Below are 17,760 nucleotides of genomic sequence, written 5' to 3'. Positions count from 1 at the left end.
GTTTATCTTCAACAGTTTCTCCTCCACTTTACTCCCAGTTATTTCAAGATTCTGTAGCTTACTGCTAGAGTTGAATACACCTCTGGCATTCCCCTTGCTGAATAACTCCTCATGTGTGAATGTCGATGCAAAATATTCATTTAGTTTGTTAGCTACCTGAGCAGGATCATCAACAGTTGACCCATCAATATCAAGTGGACCAATCTGATTCATTCCCTTCCTTCTAGAGTTTACATAAGTAAAGAACTCTTTGCTGTTTTTCTTTGCATCCCTTGCCAAGGATTTCTCGTAATCTTCCTTCGCCTTCCTAACCTCCTTTGTAACTTGGTTGCATATCAACTTGTATCTATCATAGGCTTTTGTGTCATGTGTTAATTTGTAAGTATCCCATGCATTTTTCTTCTCTGCCATATGCCTCATTAGTTCATCTGACATCCATTTTGGCCTAAACCTTGAACAATATTTCTTAGTTGGTATGTAAAGCCTAGTAGCTTCCAAGATATGTTCTTTGAATGCTTCCCATTTTGAATTTGCTGTTGGTAACATCATCAGTTGGTCCCACTGTATAGAATTTAAATACTGTCTCAGTCCATCGTAGTCGCCTTTACGGAAGCAATAACCCTTCCCTTTACCCCTAATGGTAGTTACCTCTTTCAGTAAATCCCACTTCAGCACACTGTGATCACTGCCACCTAGTGGTTCATTTATCTGCAGATTCTTAATGCATGAAGAATCACTGCTGAATGCATGAAGATACAAAGGTTGGCAGGGTTGTCAAGGACACTACTGACACTACACTGCTGCAACAGGATCTGGAAAGGTTGAGCAGATGGGCTGAGAGGTGGCAAATGAAGTTTAACATTGACAAATGTAAAGTACTACACATGGGAAACAGCAACCCCAGGGCAACGTATCAACTCTGTGGTACTACACTAACAGTGGTAGAGAATGAAAGGGACTTGGGGGTGATTGTGCAGGCAGATATGAAGTTCTCTGAGCAGTGCAGACGGGCTGCAAGAGTAGCTCATGGAGTATTGTCAATGATATACAGGAATTTTTCCAGCAGGGATAAGGAGGTGATTATTCCATTGTATAAGGCAATGGTCAGGCCACACCTAGAGTACTGTATACAGGTCTGGAGGCCTCATTTCAAGAAGGATGTAGAGCTGCTGGAACGAGTACAGAGAAGGGCAACAAGATTAGTGAATGGAACAAAGGGGTGCTCTTACGAGGAAAGGCTTAATTTTTGCAAATTACAGTGTCTGGAGACTAGGCACCAGCGAGGTGATCTGATAGAGGTGTATAAAGCCTTGAATGGTTTAAGCATGCTCAATGCTGATGGGATTCTTCCTCTAGCTCAGAAAAATCACCTGAGAGGGCATAAATTCAAATTGAGGAAAGACAGATGTAGGATAGACGTGCGGAAATTTTCCTTTAGCCAGCGGGTGGTTGGTTGGTGGAACAGACTGCCATCCCTTGTGGTGGAGGTTGATAGCCTAAATAAGTTTAAGGCTCAGCTGGACAGGTATTTTGAACGAACAGAGGGGTGAAGTGGAAGTGGGTTTTTTTTTTTTTTTTTTTTTTTTGGCTGATGCTGCATAAGCTTGCTTTCTTGCATCAAATGCCTCTACTAATGCTAATGCTAATCAAGAAGCGTATGCTACGCACTGCTGCTCTTTCCCACCTGGCTACGGAGCCACCTGTGGGTTGCAGAGCTTGGAAACTAAGCATCATAGGGGAGACTTGATTGAGGTGTTTAAGGCTCTGAGAGGCATAAGTAAAATGATGAGGACAAAAATTTCACTGTTATAAATGATTCTAGAACTAGGGACCATAAATTCAAGTTACAGGGAGCAATGTTTAGACTGAAATGCAGAAAGTTTTATTTTAGCCAGCGAGTTATAAATTACTGGAATAAGTTGCCTACGGGAGGAGGAAAATACATAGGTTGTCTATTTCCTTTTCTTTTATCAATTATTTATTTTTTAAAATTTTCTTTTTTTCTTTTTTTTTGGCTGGTGCAGCATAAGCCATAGGCTTCCTTGCACTATGTGGCTATTGCTAATATCAATACTAATTAAATTAATGTTAATAAAGTACAATTTTAATATATATGGTTCAGGTGAGATTTGAGTTTGAGTTTGATTTGGGTTTTATTGGCGCATTAGCAACTTAGGCTATAATGCGCCAAGACCATGTCATGTATAAAAGATTAAACTTTCAGTGACCTAATTAGTTAGGTCACTATTTCAAAAAATTTAACAAATGTATAAAAGGTAAATCAACAGAAAATCACAATGAAATGTAAATTTTATATATAAGCAAAAACGTTTATTGATTTTAAAAAGCTAAAAACAGCAGACACGTGGTCATTGTCGGATAAAATCTGGCTGAGTGTACATGGCTCAGTCAGATGACTAAAAGCGGTAAAATATAAATAACGTTCGTGTCTAAAACGTGGACACACGGTTAAAATGTGATGCACAGTTAAAATGGTGCCGCAATTCTCGCACATAAGACAGTCATCCGCCCTCAGCAGAAATGCATGTGTAAGATGACTGTGTCCAATGTGGAGGCAAGCTAAAACAACTTCCTCTCTGTGATTCCTGCGCAGACTAGACTGCCAATGTCCGATTACAGGCTTTATCTGATAGAGCTTGTTTGTGACTTGCTCATGCCAAGATTGTTGCCATTGGGACAATAATTTAGTGTGTATTAGCTGCCTGTAGTCTGTATAGGGGACTAACAGGCAATAAGTGTTCTGGGGTTCTGGTGATCTGGCCGAAGCATCTGCCAGTTCATTTCCCCCTATCCCAATGTGGTTTGGGATCCAGCAGAAACGGATATCGAATGAACATTCAAACAGGGAATGTAATGTCTGCCGAATCCGGGTCACAATCGGATGAGGATTATACCTCATCCCCGATAAAGCCTGCAGTGTACTTAAAGAGTCACTGTACACCATACATCTTTGGTGCTTACGGGTTTTAATGTGTTCCAAGGCTAGCTCAATAGCACACAACTCAGCTGTATATATGCTGCATTCGTTGGGAATCTTCCCAGATATAGTACTATCTGGAAAGACAGCAGCAGATCCTACAGACAACTCTGACTTCGAGCCGTCGGTAAACACAGGCAAAAAATCAGAGTAATCAGATCGGTGGGCAGCATACAGTTGTTGGTAGACAGAGAATGGAGTTATGGACTTACCCCAACTTTTAATGGAGAAGTCACATAATGGTAATCGAGCATGCCAGGGTGGAAGTAGATGCCTTGGTGAATGGGCAACATTGTCTACCGTGATATTGAGCTCTCTGAGAAGTTCTTGGACACGGATGCCAAAGGATCGGTTAGCAGTCTGACGGGTTTTATAAAGCGTTTCCCATCGTGGCTCAAAAACGCAAGTCCACGTTGGGTTGTCTGGCAGGGATTTTAGTTTAAAGGTATATTTTAACGACAGTTGCTTTCGTCGGAGCAATAGTGGTGGTTCACCAGCTTCGACGTATAAACTCTGGACAGGAGATGTTCTGAATGCTCCAGTAGCAGTACGGATGGCTTGATGGTGGAGTGGGTCTAGCCACCATAGTACGTTATTTCTAGCCGATGCGTACACTTGGGACCCATAATCTAATTTTGAACGAACAAGCGCACGATAAAGGTGGAGTAAAGTGCACCGATCTGCCCCCATTTATTTGAGGAGATGGCACGAAGGAGATTCAGTCCCCTCGTGCACTTTGTTCGCAGTTGACGGATATGTGGTAAAAATGTCAACTTCTTATCGAATATGAGACCCAAGAATTTTGTCTCAGGTACTACTGGAATGATGTGTTGTCCGAGTTTGAGTTCTGGTTCAGGGTGAAGATTCCGTTTGCGACAAAAGTGTACGCAGACGGTCTTCTCAGGTGACAGCCTGAAACCATTAGCCATTGTCCAAGCTTTGACATGGTCAATGGCATGCTGCAATTGTCGTTCAATAACCCTCATGTTGCATGACTGACAAAAGATGGTAAAATCATCAACAAAGAGAGCGCTATTTACAGTTGGAGGAAGTTGTTCAGTAATAGAATTAACTTTGATAGCGAAAAGCTTAACACTTAACACTGACCCTTGGGGGACTCCTTCTTGGCAAAAAGATTGAGAGAGAACGGAGCCGACACGAACTTGGAATGACCTGTTCAATAAGAAATTTTTAATGAAGAGGGCTAGATGGCCCCTCAGACCCAGATCATAGATATCCTTTAAGATTCCAAATCTCCAAGCCGTGTCATACGCTTTTTCGATATCAAAGAAAATTGACACCAGGTGTTCGCGTTTAAGGAAAGCATCTCGGATAGATGTTTCCAGTCTTATAAGATGGTCAAGTGTTGACCTGTTCCTTCGGAAACCACATTGAACTTTGGAAAGGAGGTCATTCGCTTCTAAGTACCACATGAGACGTGCATTCACCATCCTTTCCAAGATCTTGCACAAGCAGCTTGTCAGAGCAATTGGACGGTAATTACTCGGAAGTTTTGGATCTTTTCCTGGTTTTGGAAAGGCAAGCACGATTGCCTTATGCCAGGAGTCTGGAAATTCATCTTTAAGATAAACTCTGTTGTACAAACAGAGCAACTGATCCAGAGATTCAGACGAAAGATGTTTAATCATCTCATAATGGACGTCATCTGGCCCCACGGCACTCGCCTGGGATAGCGATAGTGCCGCTTTCATTTCCCATTCAGTGAAGGGTTGATTGTATTCTTCACAGTTCTTTGATTGCAATTTCAAACGTTGCCTTTCGGCATTTCTTTTGAGGGCCAGAAACTCAGGGTGGTAAGATGTTTTGGCTGACACTTTAGCAAATGTCTCTCCAAGAGCGTTTGCAATCGCAATTTGGTCTGCAATTGCACATCCATTATGCTCCAGGATCAACGAAGGGTGTGATGTGTATTTCCCATTCATTTTCCGGACTTTATCCCAGACAAGCTTAGATGATGAAGCCTGGTTGATAGAAGATGTGAATTTGATCCAAGATTCCTTCTGACTCTGACGTCTTACGTAACGTGCTTTAGCACGTGCGCGTTTGAATGTTATTAAGTTAGCTGCGGTGGGGTACCGGCGAAAAATACCCCACGCCTTGTTTTGAGATTTTCTTGCTGCAGTGCAATTAGAATTCCACCATGGTTTTGGAAATGGTGGATACCGAGACGAAGTCTTTGGAATTGCAATTGCCGCCGCTTAGACAACAGTGTCTGTAATGTACTTTACCGCGTCATTAATCGGATCCTTGCTGACTGTGTTGATATCAAATGATACTAGTTCTTTGAAGGCATCCCAGTCAGCGTGACCGATCTTCCACCGTGGTGTCCTAGACGGGTGGCATTTTCTCCCTTTGCAAAGGGTGGATATCACGGGGAAGTGGTCACTGCCATAAATGTTGTCTTCAACCTCCCATGTACACACGGGAAGGAGAGAGGGCAAGCATATAGAGAGATCGATCGCAGTAAATGTACGGGTAGGCAGGTGGCAAAAAGTGTTAAGTCCAACATTTAGCAGGGCCAGGTCATTGTTTTCAAGCATGCGCTCTATAGTCCGACCCCTTCCATTGATGTTGGAACTACCCCACAGAGTATTGTGTCCATTAAAATCCCCTAGTAACAGAAAAAGAGGTGGCAATTGTCTAATGAGATCATCAAGGTCTGCCTGGGGGATGTCGTTCCCAGGTGGCAAATAGATGGAACAAACGGTTAAGAGAAACCCTACAGTAACTTGAATTGCTACAGCCTCTAAGTTGGTGGTAAGTGGTGTAGCTTGAAATGGGGTGTGGTTACCCACAAGGATGGCAACGCCTCCGTGGGCAGGTCCATCCGCATCTGTCTTTTCGTATAACTAAAACGTTACGTAAGTATGGGTCTTCATTTGCCTTTAAATACGTCTCCTGTAAGCAAAAGCAAGTAGGCTCATGCTTACTCAGGAGCGCCTTGATGTCGTCACTATTTCGACGGAATCCACGACAATTCCATTGTAGAAATTTAAACTTTCCCATTATTTGGATTTGTTGGGTCCATCAGGTGGTTTCCGAAGGGCCGAGGGCTTCATTTTCACAGTCCTGGCTTTATCTTTCTTTGGAAAGACTGGACGTTGGCCTGTATCCATTTCTTCTTCGTCTTTCGCAAAGAGTTCCAGGACAGAGTCGTCCTGTACCTCCTTATTTTCGACATCCATTGTCTCTTGAATTGTAGATGCCTGTTCCCCTTTCTTCTTAGTTTCTTTAGTACTCTGTTTTGGAAGTGGTGGAGCACTAGGAGGTACGGATATAGCAGTGGCGGCTGACTGTGATTTTTGGGTGGGCTTTTCGGAACTTAATAAATAGCGCGCAATGGGGGTAAAAGACTCCCTTGGTGGAATACTCATATCAGTCTGAGTACCAATGGTACTTTTCCCAGAAGCTTTCTGGGCATATGAGGGCTTGGTGCTATTTATAGGTTGGATGCGTCTTCTGGCCTCCTGATAGGAGATGTTTAGCTCTGTTTTTAGTTTCTGAATTTCCTTCTCCTCTTTCCACCGCTGGCATGCTCGAGAGTATGCAGGGTGTTCCCCTTGGCAGTTTGTACAACTTGGCTTAGAAGCTAAACATTCCTTGCTCTCGTGGTCTTTGGCACCACATCGAGCACAGGCAGGGTTACCACGACAAGCTGTTTGAGAGTGGCCATACTTTTGGCATTTAAAACACCTCAGTGGGTTCGGGATATAAATCCTCACTGGGCAGTTTAAATAGCCTGCTTTTATAGAACTTGGAGGCCGTGGGGTGTTGAACGTCACGATGAGAACTCGGGTAGGGACGAGATTCCCATCCTTCCGCATCGATATTCTTTTCACAGCCGTCACTCCTTGGTCTTTAAGTTCAGAGCAGATCTCTTCTTCAGAAACATGAAGAAGATCCCACTCTGATATGACACCGCATGAGAAATTCAAGGTTTTATGGGGGGTAACGACGATGGGTAGTCCCCCTAACGATGTGGCTTTCAGTTTTTGTGCATGTTTTTGGCTTGCAGCCTCGACTAAAATGTCTCCAGAACGTAGCCTTTTTACAGATTTTGGAGATCCTGTCAACCCTTCTAATCCTTTCTGGATGAAAAAGGGTGACATTTTCCCGAGTGTCTGCTCTCCGGTGGAATGGAGAATGAGGAAAAGCGGTGTCACAGATGGTGGTGTATCCTCAGTTCTGGCTCTTTTTGCAGATGTATTTTCTGTGGTTTCGTCTCGATTAGGTAGGGGCCTTGTTGGGGCCCCAGAAGAAAGATTTAGATTACTCATAGGAGTAAAGAGAAAGTGTCTGATGCCTAAGTACCTCACCCACCACGGAGCCCTACGAGGGGGCACCCACTCGTGAACTAGCAGGTACTGCGTACATGAATGGGACGCCGAGTTCGCTTAGAACACCATACCCACGTTACCAATAAGTCTTTATCCCGTCCCAGGACCAAAGGGAGGGAGACTTATTGGAACGCAGTTGACCCTAGCAGTATAAAACCACCCGCCGATTGATCCCAGTCGAGCCGGTCCGGGACCGCCCGTCTTGTCGAAACAGGGGCCAAAGTGGTGTATTAAGGCTGGGCCCCTCAACCACCAGGATCCCCCTTTCCGCTTCCACGAGTCGCGGCGCACGGCTGCACACGCCGGATTCCAATGGTGTAACCCTGGAACCAAGGTATGGGCGTTGGATCCCAGTGATGCTAATCTGGAAAACCAGCAGCATCACTGGGAGGTCCCCTCACCACGTACAGGTGCCCACGTTGAGGGGTTTCAGGTGAGAGAAAGTTGCAGTTCAGTGAGATACCAGTGCATCTATGTCAGTATAAGGAACTGCAAGGGAAACTTTTTTTTTATTGGGGGAGTCGAAGTTATTACACAAAATTAAATAATATACTGAAAACATGTCGGAGAACAACGGTTATGACTTCATTGCGCTATATGGCAAAGGGGCATCCATACGAGGAAAGACTTTGAATATGCGGGCTGCTGAGTTTGGCAACTAGACAATATAGGTAGATTTGACCAAGGTGTATAAGGCTCTGAGAGGTGAATAAAAAATAAGTTATGCAAAATGCTATTTTTCATAAATTCGCTTCAAAAATGGAACATTTATATACATTTAAAGTAATCATACTTTTTTCTTTAACAACAACAACAAAAAAAAAACACATTTGTAAAATATACAAATAACTTATGATATAAGAAGTTCAGAAAACAAAAGAACACGAAAAAGTTTTGTACTTTTTATGTGAAAAAGCAGAAAATTAGTACTGGACTATAGAAGTATTACTGGGATATGGGCATAAATGATCACGATCATGCTGGACAAATTTAGATAACCCCAAACCTTTCTTTTTTGTAACTTAAAAATACAGGCATGCATACCTATATACTTGTCTCAATTCTTAAAAATAATAATTGCTTTTCTAATACAATATTATTGTTTATATATGAGGTAACCATAAACACCAAATCGTGGCTTTATTAAGCCAGACTTCTGTCATAACCATGCAAAGCACTGATAATGAACAATGTATGAAGAGTAAGGCATTAGGTGTTGAAGAACACTTTAAATGAAAAATAATTAATGATTTCTCCATGTATTAAAATTAAGGCTTTTATTCCTGGTACTGAATATTCATGCAGAAATCATGTGCTGCTCTTATCCAGATATGACAGTCAACAAACAGAGCCCATATCATTAAATCTGGGAAGTCTGTAACTGGGGAAGGAAACCACACGTATCTACATATTTGAAAAATAACAAACTTCAACAAAAATCAGAAGAAAACTAAATTTGTTGGAAAACTGGAAAGTAGCAGATTACTGGGGAATTTCTGACTAATTCTAATACATCACATTACCATCTATTTTCAAAAGAACAGAGTCCAGAAGCTTGGAGAAAGGCATTAATTGTAACAATTACAGTCGGATGTCACTCCATATGGTACCAGGTAAAAATCTACAGAAGTGCCTTAGAGAAAAAGATCAGAAGTGATGATGAATGAAAAAAATCATGAGAACATAAGAACCTATATTTGGCATGTGCTAACCTTGAAATTTGCTCTTTCAAAAAGTCGTGTTTTACTTTATACACCTTTTTATTATACAGATTTTGATGATAATGATGATAAATGTTTAATATTAGGAATTGTGAAACAAAATATAATTAGGGAAATGAGTCAGATTGATTTTCTGCTGAAAACAGCAACAGTACCAGAATTATTAAATATCAACTATCTTATTTAAATGAAGTAAGCCTGTATTCATTACTTTAAAAATTAGCAGTACAGTAGGCAAAGTGAATACTATGGAAATAACTTTTTATCCCTGCCATATGAATATATATTTTAAAAAAAAAAAATCCCTAGGATCATTTCTATTTCTATTTATACACATTTATTGTATTTTTTTTACTTGAAACAAATAAATTAAGTTTATACAATATATAAATTAGTAATGGTCAGAAAAAAATTAAAGATACATTGCACTGCATGGTTTCTTATGTCTGAAATTTTCAGTAAACAAATGCTACCAGAATTTGGTGTCCAGGCACAATCACTTCTGTATACTGAAGAGACTGCTGTTATTTCAATTTTAGATTTTATTAATAGCCTACCTTTAAAGTTTATACAATGCCTGGTCACTTTATTAAAACATGAAAATTTTGGTTATATGCACCATCTATGTAAAAATACGTAAATCAAAGTGATCACATGGCATGTGAAGTGTGTGAGAAAGTGCTATAACTCTGTGTGACCTGATTAATGCCTACCTCAGCTGACCAGCAATGAGGAATGGATATTTCTACAGACTTCCAAAGACGTATGATTATCAGTATGCATTTAGTAGGGGTACTACAGCACAGAGAAGAGTTGCACTTGTTAAGTGTTCAAAGTCTAATGTCATTCAAGTCTGTAATGAACGGAAAAATGCCTAGAAAATATCCATGAATGGATGCAACTGCAACCAAAAATGTAAGATGACAGAGTGAGGTGCTTGATGACTTCAGAGAATTATCAAGTGTAATCACCACCAAAAGATGGAATAATACACCTATGTATATAATGCCAGAATAAAAAAAAAAAAAAAAAAAAATACCGCAAGTCATCAGTACTTGCACCATGTAAAGAACCCGACAAAGAATGCATTATGAGAACAGGAGACTGAGACATGTACGATTGTCCAGAAAATACAGCTGTATGGACCAGGCACTGTGAATGCCTACGTATATATGAACATCAGTGAGGATCGGGTATATCTGACAGATTTCCACATTTACTCTTAAGGATTAGGGTGCTTTCAAGATAACAGCACAAGCACCCATTATGCCAAATGTGTGAGAGAGCAGTTTGAGGAGCACAAGGAAGATACTGATATCAAGCATCTGTTCTGACCAGCCGAATCTCCAGATTTCAATTCCATTAAGTGTCTACAGGATGAAAAGGAAAGGCATGTTCATTGGCAAGACAGCCCACATCACTCCATGAAACAATTTTGTTGCATGCATGGTACAATATTTTCAACACCTGATGATTCCATTCTATGTCAGAGCAGTGATATAATTACAGTCTTACATAGTATATTGGCTTGTGATCCTAATAAAGTTACCAGTGTAGTAATAACAATGACATCATTAATGGTATTAAAAAAAAAAAAAAAAAAAAACTGATAAATATGGAAACAAATTGATATAAGATTACTTTCAAAATCTATATAATACATACTTCACTTTCATCTGTCTCTGAAGCAAATCTGGCAGAATCTGAAGGGGGCTGGGGAAATGCATCTTCTCCATTAGCAGAATTAACTATAGAAGTTAAACTTGATCCACTGGTGGTCTCACTTCCTGTAAAATTAAATGCTAATACATCTAGAATGCAATGCATCCAACTGTTTTAAAATAAAAATTAAGCTTTAATCTTTAAATATTACACAACTATAATATTATTTGATTTCTATAGAGCTGATATATAATATTGACCATGTAGTGCAAGGAAGCCACAGGCTTTTACTGTCTGGCAACAAAAAAACCCAACCAAGTAGATAAGAAAACACAAATTATATGCTTCCCTCCTCACACAGGTAAGTATCCAGTTGACCTTTCAATTTATTCAAACTGTCAGCCTCAACTACCTGCGAGGATAACTTATTCCAGCTATCAACGACTCACTGGCCAAAAGAAAACTTACTACAATCTAATGTAAACCTTAAGCCCTGTAATTTGAATTTATGACCCCTCATTCTGTAATTCTTTGGAACAGTGAAAATTTCACCTTCATTCAGTTTACTAATACACCTCTGAGCCTTATAAACCTCAATCAGGTCAACTCTGAGTACCTCGTTGCCAAGCACTGCAGCCCACAGTCCTCACCATCATTAGCTTTGCCCATCTTTAGACCCTCTCAAGAATCTCAATGTCTTTTTCAGATGAGATCTCTACACTTGAACACAGTATTTCAAATGTGGTTTTACAATTGCTTTATATAATGGGATTACAACCTCCCTATCTCAACAGGATAACGTTTGATAAATCATCGCTAGGACACCATGGGCTTTCCTGGCTGCCTGTTTACACTGTTCAGAAAACTTCATATCTGCATGTATTGTAACTCCCAGATCCCTTTCCTCCTCCTCCACTCTTTTTAATACAACCCCACCAAGCATATAGTTTATTTGTGGGTTATTATTCCCCAATAAGACCTTGTATTTACCAGCATTGAAACATAGCTGCCACTTCTCTGAAGTCTGTTCAAGTCATCCTGAAGGAGTGCTGCTTGGCACTGATCATTCATGACTCTGCCAGTTATGTCATCTGCAAATTTTGACATCACACCTTCTACCCATTCATCATGCCATTTATGAAAATGAGAAATAACAATGGTCCAAGAACCAGTCCTCGAGGGACCCCCACTCCTGATGTTGCGCTGATCTGAAGAATATGTATTAATTACAATCCTCTGCCCTGCAGCCACCCAGCAATCCCTTTTAGAATTTTACCAGTGATCCAAACCTGTTTAAGCCTATACAGTATCCTCTCATGAGTGACCAAGTCAAATGCTTTGCTAAAACCCAAATAAACTATGTCAAAATTATTCTCTAAATCCAGCTCACAAGTAACTGTGTCAAAATAGCCTACTAAGTTAGTTTTGTTAGTTTCTTAAAATAAACATGATTCACCTTAACAAAGCCATGTTGTGTGTCCTTCAGAATGCCATATCTTTCTAAATGTCCCTGGATTGCACTTATCACTGCCCTAAGATTTTTCCTACCACTGAAGTCAGACTAACCAGTCTGTAGTTACCAACTTCACTCTTAAAACCGCTTTAATGTATTGGCGATACATTCCCACTTCTCTAATCCAAGGTGCCTCCGTAGTCAGGTAGGCAGGAGCAGCAGTGTGTAGCACACGCTTCTTGATTAGACCGAGGTTCGAGCCCGTGACCACCAAATACGGAGGATGCGGAAAGGTCAGGGAATGATCACCGCATATCCCCGGAGCAATATGGCCTTAGTTGCTAATGCTCCTAAAAACCAAATAACAAACATCTCTAATCCAAAGGTACCTCCCCAGAGTCCAAACATGTTCTCATAATTAACTTCATGGGTTCCCTCAAAACTACAGGGTACATGCCATCAACTCCAGGAGCCTTATTGCTTTTATGCCCAAGTTTTTCTAATAAACAATCATCTGTAATTAGACATTGCTAATTTCATATGGGTCAGACTCACTCACATAGCTTGTTCTAAGCACGAAGTGTCTTTCATTAGTAATTATAGATGCAAAGTACCTGTTCGATTCATCTGCAACATCAGCCGGACCTGCTATTTAAGGATGTCGCATACAGCAAAATGTATGCTGTTGAGATAGGAGACTGCCGTCTCCGAAAGCTACAGTTGTTACGGTATATTTTAAATTTTTAACGTTCTTTAATATGTTTTCAGTCATATTTTAATTGTTTTTATTTATATATTTTAAATATTTTAAACTAGTTTTATTTTATTGTAAATACAGTGTTTTTAGTTACAGTATTAAAATATTTTCAAGTACTGGTTGGTGTGAAGTTTAATTATTTAATATAGTTGATTAATTCAACCACAGTGGAAAGTAAGGCCAAAAATGTCTCTGTAATCCAGATTAACTTAATCCATAATTTCTGAATTTGGCTCATTAAGGTTGTAAGTCAAAGCTGGCAGTGAACGTGTTAAAGTCTGAAACCAATTTCCCAGTCTTTGGTTAAGCTTTGCTATTTAAGTATTTACATAGATACCATACATATGTACTAATGTATACAGTAATTATTGTATATATGTAATTTTCAAATTAATTTTACTACACCTTACAATCAATGCAAAATTTACAATCTTCATTTTCTTGTTTAATACTATAGTACCTATTCTAAATTAGATTATACTATATTGTATTAATAGGATTACATTAAATGTTCAAACTGTTCTTTAGTCTTTGCTGATTTTATGAACTATTGATATGTCCTTTTGATAAAACAACTATTTTTCTCAATCTCTTGGGGGTTTGCTATAAAGAATTTTGACTGTATTTCCATAATCTCGTAATATACTCATCTTTATATAGTCTGGTAATTGTAAATGTCATTTGACATGGGTATGTGCTGGAGTTTATGTAGAATAGCTCGTGGCCATTATTTCAACTCTGCTGTGGTACTATGTAGTGAAACAACTCTGTAAGAAGGCCAGGAATGAGGGTAGCATTATATTTGTTCAACGTGTATGTGTTACTTAGCAAAGATGTATAAATTAGGGAAGCTTGCAAAAATCCACCTCAGAAGAGATCAGCCACACACTCATATAGTTTTGCACATCTCAAACCCTTGGACAGAAGAAATGGAAGATGAAATAAAAGAAGAAACAGACAATACCACACGCAGTAGCATTCTCATTAATACAAAGTTCAAGGGACAAATTTTCATGTTTTGTAATAATGAGGTTTGCCAAAAGTGTGGTGGACTATGTTTTTCAATAATGTTTTTTGGTATATATATCTAAGAATAATATGAAATAATAATAACAAAAATAAATGAAATAATAAAATATATTAAATTAATAAAAAGCACACACTTTTCAATTTCACTGCCTGTAACAAAAACTTCATTTTGCTTGGTGCTCAGCAGTTCTTTCAGTGTTCGCATTGCCTAGATAACTTCATCATCCACTTTAACAAACTCCTCAAATTCAACGATAAAATCCATATGCTCTTTCAAATTCTCCCATTCCTCAATGTTGCTATCACATTTCTGATGGACTATGTTTTTCAATGTTTCCTTCAAAGTCACTCTTTCTGAAGAAGTTGATTACACTTGATGCAATACTGTCCCAAGCAAAAACAAGATTATGGATAGCATCCAAAGTATTCTACTTTGGCTGCAAATTTTCCCTCCTATGTTCTGGATCAAGTGCCATATCCAGTGTCTGCATAAAACTGGTGATACTGGGAGGCGAAAACAACATTTGTATGTTTGTAAACTTAAAATCGCCACAAGAATGTGCTGTGCAACAATTCAGAATCGTCAAATGTTCCTTTTTCTGAAGCTATTCTTCTGTCCACTTTTGACAGCCAAGAATGAAAAACATTGTGCATAAGCCAAACACTTCTATTCGCCTCATAATCACGTGGAAGTTGGTTAACTTCTTTAAAACATTTTGACTTGGGAAAATTTGCCAAATCACGAATGGACGTAGTTTTGTACTGCCATCTGCATTGCAGCATAACAGAACAGTGATTCTTTGCTTGCTTAATTTTCCACTAATACAAGACTCTCTTTGAATAGCAAATTATATAATAAACCCATTTCATCAAGATCACATTTTTCAAGAATGAACCTTACAGAACACAACCAATCGGTAGCCTTTTTTTTTGTCAAATGATGCCAACTGATCCAGACACTCTGCAGACATTTCACAAAACCGAGTTATTTCTGTCCTTGTGACTTCAAATGCTACATTTGAAATCACTAATTCCATGTTGCTGAGCTACATAAGTAGCCTTTTCTTTCAAAGTTGGACCTGATATTGGCAAATTTGATACACACATTTGTTGGTATCACTCGAAAAGTTTTGTTACAAGCTTTATGTTTTGCACCATGAATTTGTTTTGTTTTTTATTTCTGCTTTAGTGTCATGCACTTAAGTTTTTTCCCAGTTTTTCAGTATTGTAGATAAAGTAATTATAAATAATCCATGCCAGTGATAACATAAGATATAAATAGTTCCAGATAAAACTGTTTTTGATGAGCCTTATCAAAAGCAACTAATAAATTTAGTAGAAATGTTTTGGTAACTTGTCCTTTTTGACAATCATCTCTTGACTGCCACTAATATGCTACTTCATTCCAGCAAGTCTGTTTCTCCTTTCTAGAATCTGCTGCACTGTCAATTGTAATGTTGGAAACTGGTGACGTATATTTTTCCTTATACAGTAACAGAAACCTCTGTATGTAACATGTAAGTTCAAGGGCACTGTGCCTACAAGGGCTAGATGGCAGGATAGTTCCAAGCATAATTAACAGACAGTCACACTGAACAGTTAAGAGAAATTCTTTTGAACTGGATGCTAGCACCTAGTGGCGGAATTGTCATTTTGATGCCCGCCAGGGGGGGGGGGAATGGCACCCCTTGAAAACTGTTCTTTTGGAATTTTGCATTTTTTTAACCATAAAAAGGCACCCCCCCTCAATTTGAAGCCCAGGGCACGTGTCCCACCTGCCTCACCCTAGTTATGCCACTACTAGCGCTATACAGGTAGTTCCTGACTTTACAAGTTAATTCGTTCCTAGCACATGCTCATAAAGCGGGAATTTATTACCCATAGACAATGTTAAAAAAGGGGTTACGTTCTCAACAATGAAATTAGTTAGCTAATTAGTTTAGGTTTAAACAATGATTGATTTATCCAAAGAAATGAAAATATAGCCTGTAAAATCGAGCAAATTATAATTTAAAGAAATTATTTATGACTTACAAATGTTAAAGAATGTTTACTCTTCATCATTTACTAAATGCACACTCACTGATCACTCGTTGTTGGTTTGTTGCAGAAGGAGTTATCTTCTTCAGAAATGCTTCAAGAGGCATTTGTTTCCAAGATAACCTTCTCTTTTCTTTATAAATTTTAAAGTGTATGCATTGTATGCATTTTTTAGCAGCACGTTAGTTAGTTGCACAAATTGCAACTAACTAACACGATTTGTGCAGAATAACAAGTTTACAACGTTAAAAAAAAAAGGAATGAAAAGCAGATTCTGAAAATTTATTTATGCTTTTTATGATTTAAGATTGCAGTGAAGGGGAAACACATTTTACCAAAATAACGTAAAAACCCACACAATTGCAGTTATCGGTATTATCGCAAATGCAATAAGATAGAGTTTACTACCTGTTTATAATTAGATGCACTAACAGAAAAGCCCAATAAACTGGAAAGTGCAAATTGTTTTATGGTAGTGACCTCCAGAAAAGTGCTTTAGAAAAATATCACAAAGGCATTCAAAATTGATTCTTATAACAGAACATATGATAACAATGAAAGTGTAGTGCGCTTTAATTGATTTGAATTGGTAACTAATACAATTTCCATTATAAAAATGACCTTTTAGAGAGATAAATAGCTTAGTTATATAGCGAAAAGTTCAACTTCCGAGGTCTTAAAACGAATGACTAAAAAACAATGTGTTATTGGGTTCATATTATATTTTCACAATATGATGGTGTCTCTGGAACAAATTAATATCATAAAGCAGGGTGCACTGTATTGTATAGCTATGCACATGGTTTGAAATGCAGGATTTATGAAAGTTTAACATTCTTTTTTTTGCAATTAATGTTCATATTTTCGATTTTGTTGATACTCGCAAAAAAAAAAAAAAAAAAAATCTTAAAGCAGGAACTGCCTGTATTTCAAAATTGTATCACCTAACAGTTTTAATGTTTTGATTTTCCGGCACTGTATGGGTTCTTGAAATTTGGAATACCATTGTAGCAAAGTTTTTTATTTTGTTACAAAGAATGGGGATGTGAGGAAGAAAAGCAAGCAAAATTGCCAATCAACAAACCCAAAGTTTGTGTATAGCAGAGGTGCATAACCTGCAGCCTGCAAACACTCATGTTGATTCCAAAATTTTTTAAACAATATTTTACTTTTATAATACAGCAATTTTCTGATAGTAATAATAAGATGCACCTATTTAATAATATATTTATACCAATTTAATAACATTTTCCATTGCAAATAAAAAAAAAAAAATGAAATGACGTAGCATGATATTATTTTAAAATTATCATCATTCGTAACAATTCTATCCTTGATGTGTAATCCACTTCGATGGTTGTATTTATCTTGGGATTCTAATTTTTTTTTTTTTTTTTTTTATTTATTTACTCTTATTTACAGAATTATATCTAGATCTAACAAAGAAATTATCACTGTTCTTTTTTTTATGTCTTCAAGTATAATTATTTTCTATTAATTTGACAACTATGTGGATTTATATGTTTCTGTGCAGTCTGGTTTTGTTTCTGTGCAGTCTGGTTTTATTGGTTTTGTAACATATTTTATATATTAAATTATTTTAATACCCTTATAAAATGGCAACTAATAGCAGATCAACAAAAAATGGACCATATGTGAAGAATGAAAAATATTTCAAAACCAATGGACAGAAAAAGTTTTATAGAAGAAAAAAACTACATTATCTGTTTAATATGGAATCA

The 17,760-nt window shown here is 38.1% G+C and overlaps 1 protein-coding gene across 1 annotated transcript in view; it reads right to left on the bottom strand.

Annotated features, from left to right (window-relative positions):
* Nucleotides 1–17,760, bottom strand: part of LOC150090084 (constitutive coactivator of PPAR-gamma-like protein 2) — a 138,636-nt gene that overhangs the window by 61,454 nt on the left and 59,422 nt on the right. Inside the window, exon 5 of the mRNA XM_090390169.1 lies at nt 10,743–10,864. Coding sequence (XP_090246295.1) covers nt 10,743–10,864 — 122 coding nt within the window. The remainder of the gene's footprint in view (nt 1–10,742; nt 10,865–17,760) is intronic.

This window comes from Mastigoproctus giganteus, chromosome 2 (genome assembly GCF_048544385.1).
Source record: "Mastigoproctus giganteus isolate SK-2022 chromosome 2, ASM4854438v1, whole genome shotgun sequence".
NCBI lineage: Eukaryota > Metazoa > Arthropoda > Arachnida > Uropygi > Thelyphonidae > Mastigoproctus > Mastigoproctus giganteus.
This window is presented reverse-complemented; position numbering and strand designations above follow the sequence as displayed.